This window comes from Salmo trutta, chromosome 2 (genome assembly GCF_901001165.1).
Source record: "Salmo trutta chromosome 2, fSalTru1.1, whole genome shotgun sequence".
Taxonomy (NCBI): Eukaryota; Metazoa; Chordata; class Actinopteri; order Salmoniformes; family Salmonidae; genus Salmo; species Salmo trutta.
In genome coordinates, this window is record NC_042958.1 from 53,784,154 (window position 1) to 53,807,366 (window position 23,213).

General features: G+C 44.2%; 1 protein-coding gene across 2 annotated transcripts in view; it reads right to left on the reverse strand.

Annotated features, from left to right (window-relative positions):
* Positions 1 to 23,213, reverse strand: part of LOC115157344 (1-phosphatidylinositol 4,5-bisphosphate phosphodiesterase epsilon-1) — a 75,419-nt gene that overhangs the window by 31,275 nt on the left and 20,931 nt on the right. For both annotated transcript variants that reach the window (XM_029705521.1, XM_029705530.1), the window contains exon 4: positions 3,989 to 4,238. In XM_029705521.1, the coding sequence (XP_029561381.1) occupies positions 3,989 to 4,238 (250 nt within the window). The remainder of the gene's footprint in view (positions 1 to 3,988; positions 4,239 to 23,213) is intronic.

Below are 23,213 nucleotides of genomic sequence, written 5' to 3' on the forward strand. Positions count from 1 at the left end.
CAGCTTTCAGTTCCGGTTTTGAACGAATGCCGTACGCCTTCCCGGACTCTATAACAAAGGAATGCTACTGCAATTAATATTTGGACAGCGGGGATGGCGAGGGGGCTAGTGACTCAATGTGTCAAAGCCGCATCAGACGGCCTGTCACCTGGCCTCTGTCCAGCAGGATTTTCGTCCGAGCCAGAGGGGGATAAGCTTACAGCGCTCTCTCTTTGTGTGTGTGGGTGTTACATCATCGTGCTAGACAGGCCCACGGGAGACTTCAAGGTGAAATCATCACTGTAGAGCGTGAGAGAGACAGAGAGACAGCACGAAAGACTCTCGCGAGAGACACAAAGAGACACAGAGAGACACAGAGAGTGTGTGGGCCAGCCAGAAAGAAGGCAGCCAACATCAGATTAGACCAGGAGACAATCAGGGAGAGAGGGGAAATAAAGCACTTGTGCTAATCAAAGGAGCAAAGCAGCCATCTTTGAAGTGCATATTGCGTTTTTAATTTGCTAGCTTTTCTGATTTGGACGAGGTGCAGAGTTGAACCTCAGCGTGACTCACTGCAGGCCACTTAGCTAAACTAGGGAGAGTGAATAGATTAGCGTGGGTTGTTATCATCATTAGTTGGCACCATCAGTCTCAACAACACAAGGATTGATATCTAATATCTCTGAATAACAACATTGGAAAACCCATACTAACAAATAAAGAACTTTAGAGAACATAAGACTTGAACAGTTCTGAATGCAGGACCGACTCCAGGCCTTAGGTTACAGAGTTAAGGTGCTAGAAATAGCTCAATTAACGAGTATGCTTTTTAGTGATACCCAATACTTGTGAAGCCTGTGAAAGTCTAAAACAACAAAGTATATACGACCACAGGGCCCAACGTGCCGAGTGCCTGACCTAGGTTAGACAGCCAGACAGACATGTAAAGGGAGGGGTGGACGAAAACCACACTCCCCATCCTCTCCTCTCTCACATGGCCCAATGCGGCCAGACCTGAGCTAGCCAGCATGTGGGAAAAATAAGAGAGCAGATCACTGGGGAATACATAACTAATGAGAACCTCTTCTATTAAATTGCAGTTCAAATATCAGGAACAACCCACAGGAACACACAGACCTTCCCTTCTGGAACACGAGCCGGGGACAGAGAGCGAAGTCAGACAGAAACACAAGCCAATTCAAGTTCTACCTAGGTAATCTGAAGTTCAGAACACTTTCTGTTAAACTGCAATAAACTGTGTGTGGTACAAGACGCATCCGAAAAAGGTTTTGTGTTGTTGTAGTAGCATTATTATGAGGACATAAACCACAGAGGGACTTCCGGGCCCTTCTGAGGGACCTTCTCAGATTTAACAAAACATTGTCTGGTTTCCTTCTTTTTGAAAGAAAAGCACATTTTTTGTCCATTAAAAAAACATCAAATTGATCAGAAATACAGCGTAGACATTGTTAATGTTGTAAATGACTATTGTAGTTGGAAATAGCAGAATTTTAATGGAATATCTACAGTTGAAGTCAGAAGTTTACATACACCTTAGCCAAATATATTTAAACTCAGTTTTTCACAAATCATGACATTTAATCCAAGTAAAAACTCCATGTCCTAGGTCAGTTAGGATCACCACTTTATTTTAAGAATGTGAAATTATGATTTATGATTTATTTCCTTCATCACATTTCCAGTGGGTCAGAAGTTTACATACACTCAATTAGTATTTGGTAGCATTACCTTTAAATTGTTTAACTTGGGTCAAACTGTTTGGGTAGCCTTCCACAAGCTTCCCACAGTAAGTTGGGTGAATTTTGGCCCATTCCTCCTGACAGAGCTGGTATAACTGAGTCAGGTTTGGAGGCCTCCTTGCTTGCACACGCTTTTTCAGTTCTGCTTACAAACGTTCTATAGGATTGAGGTCAGGGCTTTGTGATGGCCACTCCAATACCTTGACTTTGTTGTCCTTAAGCCATTTTGCCACAACTTTGGAAGCATGCTTAGGGTCATTGTCCATTTGGAAGACCCATTTGCGACCAAGCTTTAACTTCCTGACTGATGTCTTGAGATGTTGCTTCAATATATCCACATAGTTTTCCTCCTCATAATGCCATCTATTTTGTGAAGTTCACCAGTCCCTCCTGCAGCAAAGCACCCCCACAACATGATGCTGCCACCCCCGTGCTTCACTGTTGGGATGGTGTTTTTCAGGTTGCAAGCCTCCCCCTTCTTCCTCCAAAAATAACAATGGTCATTATGGCCAAACAGTTCTAATTTTGTTTCATCAGACCAGAGGACATTTCTCCAAAAAGTACAATCTTTGTCCCCATGTGCAGTTGCAAACCATAGTCTGTCTTTTTTAAGGTGGTTTTGGAGCAGTGGCTTCTTCCTTGCTGAGCGGCCTTTCAGGTTATGTCAATATAGGACTCGTTTTACTGTGGATACAGATACTTTTGTACCCGTTTCCTCCAGCATCTTCACAAGGTCCTTTTGCTGTTGTTCTAGGATTGATTTGCACTTTTCGCACCAAAGTACGTTCATCTCTAGGAGACAGAACGGGTCTCCTTCCTGAGCGGTATGACAGCTGCGTGGTCCCGTGGTGTTTATACTTGCGTACTATTGTTTGTACAGATGAACGTGGTACCTTCAGCCGTTTGGAAATTGCTCCCAAGGATGAACCAGACTTGGAGGTCTGCAATCTACAAGAGGCACTGAGTATGAAGGTAGGCCTTGAAATACATCCACAGGTACACCTACAATTGACTCAAATTATGTCAATTAGCCTATCAGAAGCTTCTAAAACCATGACATTTTCTAGAGTTTTCCAAGCTATTTAAAGGCACAGTCAACTTAGTGTATGTAAACTTCTGACCCACTGGAATTGTGATACAGTGAATTATAAATGAAATAATCTGTCTGTAAACAATTGTTGGAAAAATTCCTTGTGTCATGCACAAAGTAGATGTCCTAACCGACTTGCCAAAACTATAGTTTAACAAGAAATTTGTGGAGTGGTTGAAAAACGAGTTTTAATGTCTCCAACATAAGTGTATGTAAACTTCCGACTTCAATTGTACATAGGCGTACAGAGGCCCATTATCAGCAACCATCACTCCTGGGTTCCAATGGCACGTTGTGTTAGCTAATCCAAGTATATAATTTTAAAAGGCTAATTGATCATTAGAAAACCCTTTTGCAATTATATTAGCACAGCTGAAAACTGTTGTGATTATTAAAGAAGCAATAAAACTGGCCTTCTTTAGACTAGCTGAGCATCAGGATTTGTGGGTTCGATTACATGCTCAAAATGGCCAAAATCAAAGCACTTTCTTCTGAAGCTCATCAGTCTATTCTTGTTCTGAGAAATGAAGGCTATTCCATGCGAGAAATTGCCAAGAAACTGAAGAGCTCGTACAATGCTGTGTACTACTCCCTTTACAGAACAGCGCAAACTGGCTCTAACCAGAAGAGAAAGAGTGGGAGGCCCCGGTGCACAACTGAGCAAGAGGACAAGTACATTAAAGTGTCTCGTTTGAGAAACAGACGCCTCACAAGTCCTCAACTGGCAGCTTCATTAAACAGTACCTGCGTCAACAGTGAAGAGGCGACTCCGGGACGCTGGCCTTCTAGGCAGTGGCAAAGAAAAAGCCATATCTCAGACTGGCAAATACAAATAAAAGATTAAGATGAGCAAAAGAACAGACACTGGACAGAGGAACTCTGCAGGAGTGATGGTTGCTGATAATGGGCCTCTGTACGCCTACGTAGATATTCCATTCAAAATCAGCCGTTTCCAGCTCCAATAGTCATTTACAACATTAACACTGTATTTCTGAAAAATTTGATGTTATTTGAAATGGACAAAAAAATGAGCTTTTATTTAAAAAAACAAGGACATTTCTAAGTGACCCCAAACGTTTGAACGGTAGCAAAGATACATACATACACACATACATACATACACTAGCCTCCTATAACACACACACACACACCTTCTTACCTTTGAGCATGGCGTGTCCAGTGGAGCCAACGGTTACACTGGGCTGAGTGCTGCGGGCCCCGAGGGCGGTGGTGGCCTCCAGCAGGGCCCCGGTCAGACGGGCATACACTGAGGTCCCCTGGGAGCTGGCACGGTACCCGTACCTAGGCTGAGCCGGGCATGTCACCCTGAGACACACACATCCAGCAAAGGCTAGGAGCTTCCTGCACGGCTGCAGCAGGTTGTCCTCAACACTCAGCGCATGGTGGATCTGTGGACAGAAGAGAAGACATGTATTTATAAAAAAATAAAAATGTTATTTGGCCAGATACAGGTAAGTTATTCAGACAAATTATATCTTCTACAATAATGACCTGGTTAACCCTGGTTATGGAGACCTGGGTTAAAGTGAAGCTCCTCTAGCTAAAAATAATAATTCTGTTTGACCAGATACAACGCTATTTCACAGTAAACTAAATAAAAACTGACTTTCATCACGCTTATAGGGAAGGGCACTCAACAGCTTTTGACATTACCGATCATAGTCTGCTGCTGAAAAAGCATATGTGTTATGGCTTTACATCCTCTGCTATATTGTGGATTGAGAGGTACTTGTATTAAAAAAAACACAGACGGTGTTCTTTAATGGAAGCCTCTCCAACCTAATCCAGGTAGAGTCGGGCATACCCCAGGGCAGCTGTCTAGGTCCCTGACTTTTTACATTTTTTACTAATGACCTGCCACTGAGTAAAGCCTGTGGGTCTATGTATGCTGATGAGTCAACATCATAGACATCAGCTACCACAGCAAGTGAAATCACTGCAACGCTTAACAAAGAGCTGCAGTCAGTTTAAGAAATGGGTGGCAAGTAATAAGCTAGTCCTAAATATTTTTTAACTGAAAGCATTGTATTTGGGACAAAACCATTCACTAAACCCTAAACCTCAACTAAATCTTGTAATAAATAAAATGTAGAAATTGAGCAAGTTGAGGAGACTAAAATGCTTGGCGTAATCCTGGATCGTAAACTGTTATGGTAAAAATCTAGATGTAACGATAGCTAAAATGGGAAGAAGTCTATCGCACCTGGACTACTGCCCAGTCATATGGTCAAGTTCCACAAAGAGGAACATAGGTACTGTAGATATGTAGTGGTAGAGTAGTGGTGTAATAATGTGTTGTATGATGTACCGTTTAATTTATTTTTATGTAATAGCCTTAATCTTGTTTGGACCCCATGAAGTGTAATGGGGATCCTTAATAAATACAAATACTACTGTCTATTTGAGTATAGAGGAATCCCCTTATCCCTAGGGGATTTGCATAGCATGCATGTTTTACATATGATCCATAAATACAGCTGGGACCCTTTTACTGTAAGTATATAATTACCCCATATCTTTTTCTTCTTCTGCAGCCTCAAAATGATGAGCAGGCTGATCAAGACTTTGGTATAAACAAGGTTTTAAAAGTTAAATGTCACACTCCAACTAACAAATGTAATCCTGGTAATCTTTAATCCACCCAGGGTTACGTAACATTTGTAAAGATCAGAAGAGGTCTTCATAATGTCTTCCTTCTGATATCCAAAGAGAAGGAAAAGAGCTGAGGTAAAGGACTAAATCAACAGCTCGATCTTACTGGCCTCCGAGTGCATTTCATCTCACTCTGAAAACGTTTGTGAAACCAGCTGCCATTATTCTGCCATTACTACCAATCGGTTCCAGGAAAAACAGTTAACTAAATCTTTGCCCTTCCTCTGAACAGAATGACCCTGCTAATTTGTCCCTGCTCTTCACTAGACCTACAGCATATACATGTACCGAGGTAGCGACTACAGAGGTTTGAATGAATGGAGGACCTGAGCAGGAAGTCACTTTCCAGCACAGTTATTCACTATTGCCAGACAGCATGATATAAGGGAATAGAGCATTGTGCTCTCTCAGGTAAGTTCTCAGACTGTGAAGTCAGTCAAATTTCAAATTTATTTTTTTATTCATATAGCTTCTTACATCGGCTGATATCTCAAAGTGCTGTACAGAAACCCAGCCTAAAACCCCAAACAGCAAGCAATGCAGGAGTAGAAGCACGGTGGCTAGGAAAAACTCCCTTGAAAGGCCAAAACCTAGGAAGAAACCTAGAGAGGAACCAAGTCAGTGCAGTACTGACGACTGTTACTCCTTAGAGAGACAGCAAGACCTTTGCAGTTTGGGTTTGATTGTATTAAGAAACTTTTCTGAATTATTCATCCAGTTATGTTTTATGGTAAATGTATCTTAAGGGCTGAAAAAATTTGATTCATAGCATAAACCCTAAAATCATCAGGTATCTCATGTTTCAATATCATTAGTGCAATAACACCCTCCTCTTGCCTCGTTAAAGCCAGAATTAAGTAGATTATTGCCACAGCAACCAGGATAAGCAGACAGTCTATAATACTTAGCAATTCAATTAACTGGTTCTCATTTCTTCTCCTCTATTGAAGTGCCGCAGAACATTACATAGCACAGCTTTTACAAAAATATACAGGGTGTCTGAACTGTTCAAGAAAACAAGGGCAATTTGGATGGTCAGGGGCTACAGTAGTATCAGATCACGAGGTCTCTATAATGTCGTTCTTATGATATCCAAAAGCCATTTTACATCTGAAAAGGAAATTAGCCGAGGTAAAAGGACTAAAACAACAGCTTGAACTTATTGGCTTCCGAGAGCATTTCATCTCACTCTGACAACATTTCTGTGAAACCAGCTGCAATTATTCTACCATTACTTGTCCTTTGTAACCAGACACATTAGCTGTGCTTGATTGAGCTTACCTGTTGCAATGAAACCAATAGAAAAGTCCAAACCTGGCACTCCAGATAGGCCAAAGCTCAAGTATTTGAAAGATTTCAAATAGCATTTCAACCCAGGTCTGACTAACAGAAAGCCCTGATGCTGAAAGAAAAATGGCACACAAAAAAACAAACAAAAAAACTCCTGTTTACGATGAAAGTAGTCCAGAAGTCATGGACCCTGCAGTCCCCAGCCCAGATAAACGTTCTGCTCATGGGATGGGTTTCCTGTCTGAAAAGTCAGTTTGCGGTTGTCAGATTTTAAACCGGCCCCTCGGGGCTTGAAATCTACCAGCCTGCACGTTCTGTAAATTAGGCTAGAGCAGCCAGTCACAAAATTGTCCAGTTACATTTTTTTACATATTAGTAATTTAGCAGACTTGCTTATCCTGAGCAACTTACAGTAGTGAGTGAATACATTTTTCATACTTAATGTTCTGGTCCCCCGTGGGAATCGAACCCACATGCCTGGCGTTGCAAGTGCCATGCTCTACAAACTGAGCCACATGGGACAGCAAAGTTGCGAAGCTCTTGTGCCCTTGTTGCCTGCGTTCCAGCAGCAGATATATGCAAGAGAACAAACCAAGAGCCACTGTAGGCAGAGTGGTGTCCATTTGATGTTTGCCTGCCTCTCGGTGTCAAACGACTCTCTCGCTCTCTTACAGAATATGGATTCATCTTAACCAGTTAGGAAAGAGCCACGCAGGACATTCATTTCATTTATTTATTTATTTAGCCAGGATAGTCCACTCAGTAACAATTTCCACCGTTTTCCAGGTAGTCCTGGGTTCCAGGACAGACCGAGACAGCACAAGTCCATTAACTGGCACTTATTTCTCTGAGCACAACATCTACTCTACACACACCCAGAACATGGGCCGTTGAGAGGGATTACAACATGTCTCTCTCCAGTCTGCCTGGCAACAGCCTTAGATCGCCGTCATGCCATGCCATTCTAGATCAAAGGGATATTAGCGAAGTGAGGCCTGCATGAACTGTTGAGCTTTTTCCAAGTATTCCTCACTTGGTACAACTGGAACATGACTACTACTCCCTCGAAGTCCCTTCATACACTGGAATGCTGACAGACTCTGTAGAAGACACAGTGTTGGGAATAAAAGAGAAATGGCCCAGATAGAAGCTCATCACAGTTCATAAACACCTAAAGAGAGCTTCTCTGGTCTGCCCGTCTGAGTGTCTGGAATCCAGAGCTGGCGTGTGTGTGTGTGTGGTGTGTGTGTGTCCTCCATGCCTCCTGAGTAATGTGATGGTGTGTGTGGTCACTGGCCAGAGAATCTGAACCCTGGATGGAAACCCTAACTGCCCTGTATGCGAGTCTCGCCCGGCCGTGGCTCAGCAGACGCAGAGGAGCACAGGGAATGTGCCCTGTCTGATGGACACAAGGCAGCTGCCTACACTACTGAGACACGTACATCAAGTCCTTACCAGTCTTATTATTCCCTATCACACACACGTATGTCAGTCAGTCACACATGAAAACAACATCCGCAATATGGCTCAAAATAGGAGAGTCATTTTATCGTGTTTTTCGAAGAGGGGGAAATTCCCTCGATAGTCTCCTCAACTCTCAGGTTTCATGGGAGAGCCACTATGTTTACACAAATTTAAAAAGTGAACAGACATGGCTGACCAACTGTCCCAAATAAAACAATATATGTTTGCTTTGTCTCTTAACATGTAAAAATCCCTCATCCATCCAATACTATACTCAAACGGCACCAGTACAGTAAACTATAGAACACATATCAATGCATTAACCCATTATCAAGGCCCAGCAGATTTCTCTGCCTGGCAACCAGCCCATGAGCCAGCCATTCTGGGCAGTGCACTAACAGCATGACTCAGCTGAGCCATGCGTGGGACGTGGCCTCTATGTGACAGTAGTGACCTGTTGATCCTTTCAGCATTCTGAACCCCTCTGTCCCCTGTCACCCAAACAGAACACAGTTGTCCCCAACATGTTACAATGCTGTGCTGCCTGGCATATGAGCCCCCCATGGTGTGGAAGTGATAAGCAGGGTGGGCTAGTGTTACGGAAAGGGAGAGTGGGGGAGGTGGATGTATTTACATTTACATTTTAGTCATTTAGCAGACGCTCTTATCCAGAGCGACTTACAGTAGTGAATGCATACATTTCATCAATGTTTTCTCCGTACTGGTCCCCCGTGGGAATCGAACCCACAACCCTGGCGTTGCAAACACCATGCTCTACCAACTGAGCCACGGTGTATCTGCTGAGACCTGTCACATTCAGAGCTCCTCCCTAGTTTCTCAGAGCATAGGGATGCTGGCTGATATGGAATAGTACATCTCAGATTTCCCCCAGATCCAATGGACGCAGGGCCGGGTCTAGCCTTTTGGAGGCCCCAAGTGAGATTTGGTTGGGGGTCCCGTCCATCTCGTGACTAAATATTTTGTGGCAGTGCAGAGAAGAATGTAAGTTTTAAAGTTCATTACCCGGAATTGTACCCATTTTGCCATTGGTTGGAGAGACATTTTTGCAGTTTTAAGCTAATTTCCTGCAATTCTACACATTTTGTATTAACTTATGCCATGTTAATACGATATCTGAGTGAGAATGACAAACAAAATTAATGGGTGCCTACTGGAGTCACGGCATTTGTACACGTGCCCTGTGTGCCAGGTTGGTATTAAGCAATGATTACTATAAGTTTAGATAGCTGGCTTGACTAACTACCATTCTAAAAATGGTTAGCTGACATGGCTAATTGAGTGACTGTAGGTTACTGACACAACAAGAGAAAAACTGATGAACAACCTCATTTCTAAATTGCAGCTAGTGTATTCTAGTATTCTTAAACGTCCTCTCACTGTCAACGTTTATTTTCAGCAAACTTAACATGTGTAAATATTTGTATGAACATAACAAGATTCATCAACTGAGACATAAACTGAACAAGTTCCACAGACATGTGACTAACAGAAATTGAATAATGTGTCCCTGAACAAAGGGGGGGGGGGGTCAAAATCAAAAGTAACAGTCAGTATCTGGTGTGGCCACCAGCTGCATTAAGTACTGCAGTGCATCTCCTCCGCATGGACTGCACCAGATTTGCCAGTTCTTGCTATAAGATGTTACCCCACTCTCCCACCAAGGCACCTGCAAGTTCCCGGACATTTCTGGGCCCTAGCCCTCACCCTCCGATCCAACAGGTCCCAGACGTGCTCAATGGGATTGAGATCCGGGCTCTTCGCTGGCCATGGCAGAACACTGATGTTCCTGTCTTGCAGGAAATCACGCACCGAACGAGCAGTATGGCTGGTGGCATTGTCATGCTGGAGGGTCTTGTCAGGATGAGCCTGCAGGAAAGGTACCACATGACGGAGAAGGATGTCTTCCCTGTAACGCACTGTGTTGAGATTGCCTGCAATGACAACAAGCTCAGTCCAATGATGCTGTGACATACCGCACCAGACCATGACGGACCCTCCACCTCCAAATCGATCTTGCCCCATTGTACGATAAACGTGAATCCGACCATCGCCCCTGGTGAGACAAAACCGTGACTCGTCAGTGAAGAGCACTTTTTGCCAGTCCTGTCTGGTCCAGCGACAGTGGGTTTGTGCCCATAGGCGACATTGTTGCCGGTGGTGTCTGGTGAGGACCTGCCTTACAACAGGCATACAAGCCCTCAGTCCAGCCTCTCTCAGCCTATTGTGGACAGTCTGAGCACTGATGGAGGGATTGTGCGATCCTGGTGTAACTCGGGCAGCTATTGCTGCCATCCTGTACCTGTCCCGCAGGTGTGATGTTCGGATGTACCGATCCTGTGCTGGTGTTACACGTGGTCTGCCAGTACGGACATTGCAATTTATTGCCCTGGCCACATCTGCAGTCCTCATGCCTCCTTGCAGCATGCCTAAGGCATGTTCACACAGATGATCAGGGACCCTGGGCATCTTTCTTTTGGTGTATTTCAGAGTCAGTAGAAAGGCCTCTTTAGTGTCCTAAGTTTTCATAACTGTGACCTTAATTGCCTACCGTCTGTAAGATGTTAGTGTCTTAACGACCGTTCCACAGGTGCATGTTCATTAATTGTTTATGGTTCATTGAACAAGCATGGGAAATAGTGTTTAAACCCTTTACAATGATGATCTGTGAAGTTATTTGGATTTTTACTTATTATCTTTGAAAGACAGGGTCCTGCAAAAGGGACGTTTATTTTTTGCTGAGATACATGCATACACATATATATATATACATACATATATATATACACACACACACACACACACACACACACACACACACACACACACACACACACACACACACACATACATACATACATACATACACACAGTGTCTTCAGAAATTTTTCAGACCTCTTGACTTTGTCCACATTTTGTTATGTGACAGCCTTATTCTAAAATGGATTAAATGAAACATTTTCCTCAGCCATCTCCACACAATACCCCATAATGACAAAGCGAAAACAGTTCATTTATATTTTGGCAAATGTATAGAAAAGTTAAAAAATGAAATACCTTATTTACATAAGTATTCAGACCCTTTGCTATGAGACTCAACATTGAGTACAGGTGCATCTTGTTCCCATTGAACATCCTTGAGATGTTTCTACAACTTGGAGTCCACCTGTGGTAAATTCTATTGATTGGACATCATTTGGAAAGGCACACACCTGTTTATATAAGGTCCCACAGTTGACAACGCATGTCAGAGCAAAAACAAAGCCATGCGGTCGAAGGAATTGCCTGTAGAACTCAGACTGGATTTTGTCGAGGCCTAGATCTGGGGAAGGGTACCAAAACATTTCTGAAGCATTGAAGGTCCCCAAGAACACAGTGGCCTCCATCATTCTTAAATGGAATAAGTTTGGAAACACCAAGACTCTTCCTAGCGCTGGCTGCCCGACCAAACTGAGCAATCGGGGGAGAAGGGCCTTGGTCAGGGAGGTGACCAAGAACTCCATGGTCACTCTGACAGAGCTCCTCTGTGGAGATTGAAGAACCTTCCAGAAGGACAACCATCTCTGCAGCACTCCACCAATCAGGCCTTTATGGTAGAGGCCAGACGCAAGCCACTCCTCAGTAAAAGGCACATGACAGCCCGCTTGGAGTTTGCCAAAAGGCACCTAAAGACTCTCAGACCATGACAAAGAAGATTCTCTGGTATGATGAAACCAAGATTGAACTCTTTGGCCTGAATGCCAAGCGTCACGTCTGGAGGAAACCTGGCACCATCCCTATGATGAAACATGGTGGTGATAGCATCATGTTGTGGGGATGTTTTTCAGTGGCAGGGAGACTAGTCAGGATCGAGGCAAAGATGAACTGAGCAAATACAGAGATCCTTGATGAAAACCTGCTCCAGAGCGCTCAGGACCTCAGACTGGGGCGAAGGTTCACCTTCAAACAGGACAACGACCCTAAGCGCACAGCCAAGACAACACAGGAGTGGCTTCGGGACAAATCTCAAATTTGGACTCATGGGACCAAATGACAGATTTCCACCAGCCTAATGTTCATTGCTCGTGCTTCTTGGCCCAAGTAAATCGCTTCTTATTATTGATATCATTTTAGTAGTTGTTTCTTTGCAGCAATTCAACCATGAAGACCTGATTCACGCAGTCTCCTCTGAACAGTTGATGTTGAGATGTGTCTGTTACTTGAACCCTGAAGCATTTATTTGGGCTGGTAACTAATGAACTTATCTTCTTCAGCAGAGGTAACTCTGGGTCTTCCTTTCCTGTGGAGGTTCTCATGAGAGCCAGCTTCATCATAGAGCTTGGTGGTTTTTGCAACTGCACTTGAAGACACTTTCAAAGTTCTTGACATTTTCCGGATTGACTGACCTTCATGTCAAAGTAATGATGGACTATCATTTCTCTTTGCTTATTTGAGCAGTTCTTGCCATAATATGGACTTGGTCTTCTACCAAAATAGGGATATCTTCTGTATACCACCCCTACCTTGTCACAACACAATTGATTGTCTCAAACGCATTAAGAAGGAAATACATTCTGCAAACTTTTGACTGGTACTGTATTTATTAAGTCGGGGACCATTGGCTTTTATACTTCAAATCTTCAACGCAGCTCAAGCAATTCCTCCAACTGTCAACATATTCAAATTAATAAAAGATGCGTATGAGGAGCCACGCTGGTTGGGAATTTTGGGGAGGTGCGTGTTCGAGCTGTGCGGTCCCCGCGGACTAGTGTCTCAGAGCCTAGCTACGTCACTATGGGACGCCGGACTACCACATCTCAGCGACTGTGGACTATGATTTACGCTTAAGGTCTACTTTTTCCCAGTTTAAGAAAGCGAAACATTGTGGAGGAGGGTTAGGGTGAGACGGTTAATGTGCTGTGCCTGTTACTCTGGTGAGGTCGCTGGGAGAGAGGTCATACATACTTAAGAGGCCTCGTAAAAACCACAGATTTCTGATATGTAAAACAGTTGAAAACTTAAGCCAAGAAAGCTATAACAGAGGCAATAAAACCCTTTGAGAAAATGTTTTTAATATCATAAAATAGCCCGTCAGGATCCAGTCAGGCAGATACGTCCCAGCTAACTCTTTAAATTAGGGTTGAGACAGCGCCTCGCGTATACAGTCCAGTATCAGCTGAGGGTATTCATGACATACCTTGCAGACCACACCACCCTCGGGAATGAGCCTGCTCTGTACTACAGCTAGTCAGCTACAGTATCTCAGCATAAAGACAGTCGACCAAGCCGTCCATCCAGACAGTGTAAACCAGACGATCCTGAGACGTAAACACAGACAATCATTCTCCTACTATAGCTGTAAGAACATGAGGACAATCAGAGAACACTGTGCACTCCTCCACTCTATTCAAAGTCAATAACTGACAAGCCTGTTTTGTAATGTCTTTCAAGCAGCAGAGAGACTCTCCCAAACGCCTGTCCTCCACACTTCCTGTGTCTTCACAAGGTAATGTTTGTCTTTCCATAACTGGATGTCTGGACTTTTTCATGATTGACTAAATATTTTGTGTCCAGGCCAGGCCTTGTCCTCTTACCTAGGATAGGAGAACTGGCTTGGGCCTTTCGAAAGCCTCAATTGATGCTGTTTAGAGAGGCTGATATCGGAATACCTTTCCTGATAAAGGAATGATGTTCTTATCAAAACAGAACTAGGTTATGTAAAAGGCTCAGGGAAAGATCCAGGATAATGTTCTGTATTAGCTCCTGGAAACCAAACAGAAACTATGAGCATGAAAAACGTGCACTGCTCTTATCCTCTAGGCCTAAATCATACTTTTCAGTTCTGCAATCTAGTGGCAGTTTTCCAATCCTAGTGTCGCCTGTGTGGATTTCTGACTTTCCATGGAATGTTCTAGGTCCAGCCAGCTTAACGTCATGGAACAACATGTATATAGTAACTTAAGGGGGTGAAGTAGCTTCAGCATCTTTGTCACGGCTGTAGGCTACTCACTGCACTGTGAGTCTAGCGGTTCTGGAATATTCTGTACGGTTTGCTTTAGTCAAATACAGGAAGAGCTAGTCAGCGACTGCAGTTAGCACCCAATCTACACATCTCATTCTGCAGCTCTGACAATACTGGAAATCGTTCCCACAATTCAAGAGGTCCTCGGAGGGACTGTAAATCTGTTCGATTTACACTAACAACAATTGCTGATAGTCTGACCTAGCAACTCCCTTATCCTTCAGAAAGTTCAACACGAACTACGGCAAAGTACTTCTTAGAACTTATTTTCTTGCATTCTCTTTTTTCTTGAACTCAGAAGGCACGCAAAAACACTAACTGAACTCAGAAGGCATAAAGAAACCCCCAATATACATTCTACAGTCTAAGAGGCCTATACTTACATACAATAAGCCCCCCACTTGTGTGAAACAAGAGATCCAGATTTTCCAGTGACAACAAAATGATTATGAAAAAGCTAATACTATCCAGTCTAGGCACAGGCCTCAGAATATGACCGATCTAGAATGTTTGCCAGGCCAGTACTGATGGACCTGCAGCTTTTTTAATCTAGGCCAAGGAGAGGCTCAATGGCAGAGATGCCATCTGTGGGCTCTAAGACTGGCCTGCTGTGGGGAGGAGAGAAGGGGAAGGATTCATAGTGCCCCATGGAATTTCACAAGGAGCTGTTTTTAACCAATGCAGGGGCAGACCCTCCCCTCCCAACACCACTGTACACGTTTTAACAAGCGTCGGCTAAATTGAGGTGTGCATATTGAGGGGGGGGGGGGGTAGAGAGAGAAGCTACGGTTCTAAACCCCAAATAAAGCCCATGAGAATCCTTAACCATGTTCAAGTGTAGCGTAACATTGACTAACAGAGTGTTGAATCTCACAGCCTTGAGAGAACTGTAGGAGAGCGCGAGCGAGAGAGAGAGGGGGAGGCCAATTCTCTCTAGTGCAGAGCCAACCTGAAACCGATTACCAGGCAGAAAGAGAGGGACTCTCACTGCAGCTCCCAGCACCACGCGATCTCATCAACCCGTTCATGTCATACATCTAGCTGTTACATTTTGCATACTTACATTAGGCTACTTGTGATTTCTTAAAAGTCCAGTGTACAATAGAAAGTAAACTTTCAATACAGTAAGGTTTAGTACTTTGAAGGTGCTAGTCTGATATCTTCTAATGAGCAGTGTACATGTCATCTTGCCCTTTTAAATGCCACACACATTTTATCTGCCACATTCCACCATACGCCAAATTGAACACCTCAAAAAGTCTGTTTGGAAAGAAAAGCGGTTTTCAAATCCCCCTCAAAACTCACACTAGAGGTGTGAATGAACTCATAAGCATCTGAAAAGACCTAACAGATTACAGTTAAAGTTACATCAGTAAATGTGTCTACTTACTGTGACTCAGGCAGTCAATGAAGAGTGTAGAGGAGAAAACCAGACCATAACTGATGTAAAATCCTTTCTAGTCAGTGAGGAGACTCCAGATTAAAAGAGGGAGAAAGAGAGATCTACACCAGAGAAGGAAGGAGTAACCACTCACTGAGCTTTGCCTTTGGGAGGGATGAGGGCACCCCTTATTTGGCTATGACTAGCCGGTTGAAAATGAGAGGCAATGAGAGAGATCTTATCAGAAACTGAAGAGTTGATTTTAAAACAGACTGTGACAGAGGGGTCGGAATTACATGAGCTTCCCATTAAAAATCGATTGTACGATAATAGTCTGATTAATGTAAGAACATGATTTCAGGTCTCCATGTAATAAGGTCTGTTTTTCTATGAGGAGAAATGATGTACGCGTCACGTCGACTGTGGTGCCTTGCTTCATGCAGGGACATGATTCATAAAGGCCTAATTGTAAAGTAATCCGAATTTCCGCGAGGAGATCAATTCTAAAATGTTTTAGGTGATCAAGATAAAAATGTAAAAGCTTTGACGAACGCCAAGAGGCCGATAAGTAAGCTTCAATAAACAAGTAGCAAGAGCAGTGTGATCAATTATTCTAAGTTACCTCTGTTGCCATGCACCTGCAGCAAGATACACTACATTACCAAAGGTATGTGGACACCTGCTCTTCAAACATCTCATTACAAAATCTTGGGGACCATCTCCATATTCATGCCCCCCTATGCTGCTATAACAGCCTCCACCCTTCTGGGAAGGCTTTTCACTAGATGTTGGAACATTGCTGCGGGAACTTGCTTCCATTCAGCCACAAGAGCATTAGTGAGGTCGGGCAATGATGTTGGCCGTTTAGGCCTGGCTCGCAGTCGGTGTTCCAATTCATCCCAAAGGTGTTCGATGGGGTTGGGGTCAGGGCTCTGTGCGGGTCAATCAAGTTCTTCCACACGGATCGCGACAAACCATTTCTGTATGGGACCTTGCTTTGTTAAACAGGAAAGGGCCTGTTGGCACAAAGTTGAAAGGACAGAATCGTCTAGAATGTCATTGTATGCTGTAGCGTTAAGATTTCCCTTCACTGGAACTAAGGGCCCTAGCCCTTAGTTTTTCGTACCACAAAAAACAGCCCCAGACCATTATTCCTCCTCCACCAAACTTTACAGTTGGCACTACGCATTGGGGCAGGTAGCGTTCTCCTGGCATCCGCCAAACCCAGATTCATCTGCCAGATAGTGAAGCGTGATTTATCACTCCAGAGAACGTGTTTCCACTGCTCCAGAGTCCAATGGTGGCAAGATTTACACCACTCCAGCCGACACTTGGCATTGCGCATGGTGATCTTAGGCTTGTGTGCAGCTGCTCGGCCATGGAAACCCATTTCATGAAGCTCCCGACTAACAGCTCTTCTTCTGACATTGCTTCCAGAGGCAGTTTGGAACTCGAAGTGAGTGTTGCAACCTGTGAGCTTGTGTGGCCTACTACTTTGTGGCTGAGCCATTGTTGCACCTAGATGTTTCCACTTCACAATAACAGCACTTGCAGTTGACCGGGGCAGCTCTAGCAGGGCAGAAATTTAAACTGACTTGTTGGAAAGGTGGTATCCTATGACGGTTCCACGTTGAAAGTCACGGAGCTCTTCAGTAAGGCCATTCTACTGACAATGTTTGTCTATAGAGATTGCGTGGTTGTGTGCTCGATTTTATACACCCGTCAGCAACAGGTGTGGCTGAAATAGCCGAAGGGGTGTCCACATACTTTTGTATATATTGTGTAGCTCAAAAATGTTAAACAAAAACAAATACAATAGTTCTCTATCAAAATGGGTTCTACCAGTTTGTTTTTGATCTTTGCACTGATAACAACCTTCTGAAACTTGCAAAGCTGCTAATTATGTATTTTACTTAAAAAACACAGATGTGGGTAATATTTATTTTTCTAGTTGGCCTCTTGGGGTATATATAACTACTCCCCAGGCTATGACAAAAAACCCTGACGTTAGAGATACACCTTCCTGAAAATCACAAGGATAAGCATTTGGCAAAAGAAAATTACAGATTGAAAAGATAAACACTACTGTGAACAATGTTTATTTAGTAACCTAATTGGTATGTTTAATTAGTCTGTGATGAAATCAGGTCTCAGATCATTAGTGTGTGGGCCAATCATCCCTCCACCCCTGCAATGGCTGCACACTCAGGTCCCCTGAGACTGTGGGGAGCTGATGAGCATGTCACCCTGGGATGTCAGGCCACTTGATCCTGCTCATTAGCCAGCTCTGCCCGCCGTTGCCATGAGAACCTCTTAGAAAAGACACTTAAGTATTTCAGCTTTCTGCCACCTCGTGCACACTGCAACACAGAATGTCACAATGTCCACCATAATCCCTTACATTTCAGCTTTCCTGTTGAAATTATATATTTAGAATTTAAAAAGCCTATACTAACCCTGATCCCAAATGAACATATTGTCATGTTCTTCACTTGTGTTTTTGTCCTGCAACCTCTTATCATCAGTACCTGTGTGGCAGGAGGTGAAGACAGACTTAACACGGACCCTTATTCAATCCATTTAATTCAAGTGGGAGAATTAAGCCACTCCATGCCTTGTGAGCATCAAAGTGATCCCACGAACAAAGGACTCAGACGCTTGCTTACACATTGAGGCCTTTGATCAATACTTTGTCAAATGAAATGCACTGCACTACAGTAATTAAATTAGGTACAACACGATGAACACTGTTCCCTTGATATGGTGACGATAGATGCTATTCATGTTATCGTTTTAAAGGGGGGGTTCCTTTAGCTTTCACGGAGCGAGTGAGACTGAGGTTCTGGTTCATATGATAAGTACTGCCACCATGTGGTGAGTCATAGAACTACAGTAACAGACTAGATCACAATGAATGTGTTTACACAGGTAACATCTTTTTAAGTATTGGACTGCCTGCCTAAACAACGTTGAATGAAGGAGCCTAAAATCTGCTGATAAAATTAACTGATAAAGTCGGAGGGAAAAGGTATCAGGGTGAGGCCATACTTATCCAGTATACAGCCTCACCCCGACTGTGTTCACTGTTCACAGCCAGGGACACACACCACTTTGATCCAGGTGAAGGAATGACAGGAAATAGCTGATGGAGATATCTGGTTCGGTATCATCTATTGCATAAAGACCAAGAAATATGGCTTGGGACCAGTTCATTAGCAATCAAATGCCAGCAACACTTGAGAAGTCCTCCAAAAATACTGCCTGTGGTCACTAGATGGCACCCAAATAGCAGTCATGCTGCTGGCCTACCGGGATATGAGAACGCACTTTCCACAGCCTGTGCTCATGTAAACAATCAACAAGTACTGAATTCATTCACTTAACAGCTGATAACCAAATAACCTGTAGAACTGCATCATCACGGTAGTAAAAACATCTTGTACTGGTGGGAGTTCGTTATCTTGTCCACCGAATGTCACATGTGAGTGATGAACAATAGCAAGGCTCCACTCTAGGGAGGCCACAGTTCATGTGGTTTATCATGACTAAATCAGAGACACTGTCCAGGCGAAGCAAACGTCTGTGCTCGCATACACCTGAAGGCCTTCGCTTGAAAAACAAGAGGAAAAAAAGCTGTGTTTGTCCCTCAAGGCACCGTAGCCATGAATCAAGAAATATCATATGTAATTAATTGACTTTTTCTCTTTTTTTGCAGAGGTGGTCTGTTGCGCAATTTTACATTAGCTAAGATGTTTGGTGCAGTACATCTCAAGTGAAAACATTGGCATTAAAACTAGTAGTGCACTGCAGACAGTAAGGCCTAGCTGCTGCTGCGCTCTCTCGTCTTGCTCGTTGAGCCCAATGACAGCAAACACTTCATTGAAGAACCCCGTCCATAGGTCCCACCCCTACTGTTGACCAATCACCAACTTCGACTTGCCTAAAGAAAAATGTGTGTGCTAACAGCCCCCCAAAAGTATAGAAATCCCCAATTATGTTACAAAATAAACATAGAATAGATCAAAACTGTTAACTTTGTGCTTATCCCTGTGATTTTCAGGAAGGTGTATCTCCAACATCAGTGTTTTTCTAACAGCTAAAAACAGCATCATTATATGCTGTATATCAAACTGTTTCCACTGGGAAGCGTGGGACAGGCTTTAGTCAGTAGCATAAAAACCAATATGTCTCCAGCCTAGAAGAAGATTGGTTGTTTACCCTCACTGTGAAGCACACAGACAGAAAAACACACACACAAAGGTCTCCTCGGGGGGCCAAAACTCTCCATGGAACATGACAAGAGGGATGTTCTCTCTGGACCTCTGCCATTTTCCCACAGTAGACGAGGTGATGGCGGGGCCCCACATCTGTACTGTAGTCACACATTATGGCAGACTAAAGAAGAGATGTTGTGATCACAGTTCAATCAATATAATTTTAACCAGTCGATCAGGACATCAATGACTAGCTCAATCAATAGATAAGGAAGGTCACTCGGCTAGCCTAACAAAGTCTCTGGACATCCCAGAGAAACAGAAGATTCCTCACAGTGATTGTGTGTTTACTCCTCAGCCGGTTCTGTGTAGGAGAGCATCTGGGCAAACAGAACAGTGTAACACTCCCCTAATCTCTGCTTAAGCTGCATCACCCAACTGGGACAAAAACACGCCGCCTCGGCACATTCCACTGGAATGGCACAACACACTCCTATGGAGCAGGGAGAGAATGGAGAAAAGGGGATACCTAGTCAGTTGTACAACAACTTCAAAGGTGAAGCAGATGCTAAACTACAGGACTGTTTTGCTATCACAGAATGGAACATGTTCCGGGATTCTTCCGATGGCATTGAGGAGTACACCAGATTGGTCACTGGCTTTATCAATAAATGCATCAACGACGTCGTCACCACAGTGACTGTACGTACATACCCCAACCAGAAGCCATGGATTACAGGCAACATTCGCACTGAGCTAAAGTGTAGAGCTGCCGCTTTCAAGGTGTGGGACTCTAACCCGGAAGCTTACAAGAAATCCTGCTATGCCCTCCGACGAACCATCAAACAGGCAAAGCGTCAATACAGGGATAAGACTGAATCATAATACACCGGCTCCAACGCTCATCTTATGTGGCAGGGCTTGCAGACTATTACAGACTACAAAGGGAAGCACAGCCGCGAGCTGCCCAGTGACACGAGCCTACCAGGCGAGCTAAATCACTTCTATGCTCGCTTCGAGGCAAGCAACACTGAGGCATGCATGAGAGCATCAGCTGTTCCGGACGACTGTGTGATCACGCTCTCGTGAGTAAGACCTTTAAACAGGTCAACATTCACAAGGCTGCGGGGCCAGATGGATTACCAGGACCAACTAGCAGGTGTCTTCACTGACATTTTCAACATGTCCCTGATTGAGTCTATAATACCAACATGTTTCAAGCAGACCACCATAGTCCCTGTACCCAAGAACACGAAGGCAACCTGCCTAAATGACTACAGACCAGGTGCACTCACATCCGTAGCCATGAAGTGTTTGAAAGGCTGGTAATTGCTCACATCAACACCATTATCCCAGAAACCCTAGGCCACTCCAATTTGCATACCGCCCAAACAGATCCACAGATGATGCAAACTCTATTGCACTCCACACTGCCCTTTCCCACCTGGACAAAAGGAACACCTACGTGAGAATGCTATTCATTGACTACAACTCAGCATTCAACACCATAGTACCCTCAAACTCATCACTAACCTAAGGATCCTGGGACTAAACACCTCCCTCTGCAACTGGATCCTGGACTTCCTGACGGGCCGCCCCCAGGTGGTGAGGGTAGGTAGCAACACATCTGCCACGCTGATCCTCAACACTGGAGCCCCTCAGGGGTGTGTGCTCAGTCCCCTCCTGTACTCCCTGTTCACCCATGACCCCAAGGCCAGGCACGACTCCAACACCATCATTCAGTTTGCAGACAACACAACAGTGGTAGGCCTGATCACCGACAACGACGAGACAGCCTATAGGGAGGAGGTCAGAGACCTGGCCGGGTGGTGCCAGAATAACAACCTATCCCTCAATGTAACCAAGACTAAGGAGATGATTGTGGACTACAGGAAAAGGAGGACCGAGCACGCCCCCATTCTCATCAATGGGGCTGTAGTGGAGCAGGTTGAGAGCTTCAAGTTCCTTGGTGTCCACATCACCAACAAACTTGAATGGTCCAAACACACCAAGAAGGTAGTGAAGAGGGCACGACAAAGCCTATTCCCCCTCAGGAAACTGAAAAGATTTGGCATGGGTCCTCAGATCCTCAAAAGGTTCTACAGCTGCAACATCGAGAGCATTCTGACTGGTTGCATCACTGCCTGGTACAGCAATTGCTCGGCCTCCGACCGCAAGGCACTACAGAGGGTACTGCGTATTGCCCAGTACATCACTGGGGCTAAGCTGCCTGCCATCCAGGACCTCTACACCAGGCGGTGTCAGAGGAAGGCCCTAAAAATTGTCAGACCCTAGCCACAGACTGTTCTCTCTACTACCGCATGGCAAGCGGTACCGGAGTGCCAAGTCTAGGACAAAAAGGCTTCAACAGTTGGCTAACCGGGCTATCTGCACTGTGTCCCGCCACCCACCACCCGCCAACCCCTCTTTTACACTACTGCTACTCTCTATTTATCATATATGCATAGTCACATTAACCATATCTACATGTACATACTACCTCAATCAGCCCGACTAACCGGTGCCTGTCTATAGCCTCGCTACTGTTCTAGCCTCGCTAGCATATACAGCCTCGCTACTGTTATTTTTCCATTGTCTTTTTTACTGTTGTTCACCTAATTCCTTTTTTGCAATGTTGGTTAGAGCCTGTAAGTAAGCATTTCACTGTAAGGTATACACTTGTTCTATAAGGCACGTAACAAATAAACTTTGATTTGAACAAGGCATTAAACTGAAATGTGTCTTCCTCATTTAACCCAACCCCTCTGAATCAGAGAGCTGCGGGTGGCTGCCTTAATCGACATCCAAGTCGTCGGCCTCTGGGGGAACAGTGGGTTAACTGCCTTGTTCACGACAGATTTTTACCTCAGGGATTCGATCCAGCAACCTTTCGGTTACTGGCCCAACGCTCTAACCACTAGGCTGCCTCTATAGGAAAGCTAGTCAGCGGCCTAGAGATGGGCCCAGACCCCGAGGCCTCCCTGTACTGAAGACTAATTACAAAGATGTCCTATTGAAGTTTACTGTGTTTGTGTCCATTTCTGCTGGGGAGGTGCTGGGCTTACACTAGGGCTGTTGCGGTCAACATTTTGTCCGCCGGTTATTGTCATTTAAAAAACTGCCGGTGTCACGCTAATTGACTTTTAATTAACACGCTGATTGCATGGCTGTGTGCTCAATTTTATATACCTGTCAGAAACGGGGGTGGCTGAAATAGTCATTTGAAGGGGTGTTCAAACTTGGTATATATAGTGTACATTTAAAAAATATATATATATTAAATTAGAGGCGTTGATCAGAAAACCAGTCAGTATCTGGTGTGACCACAATTTCCCGCTTGCAG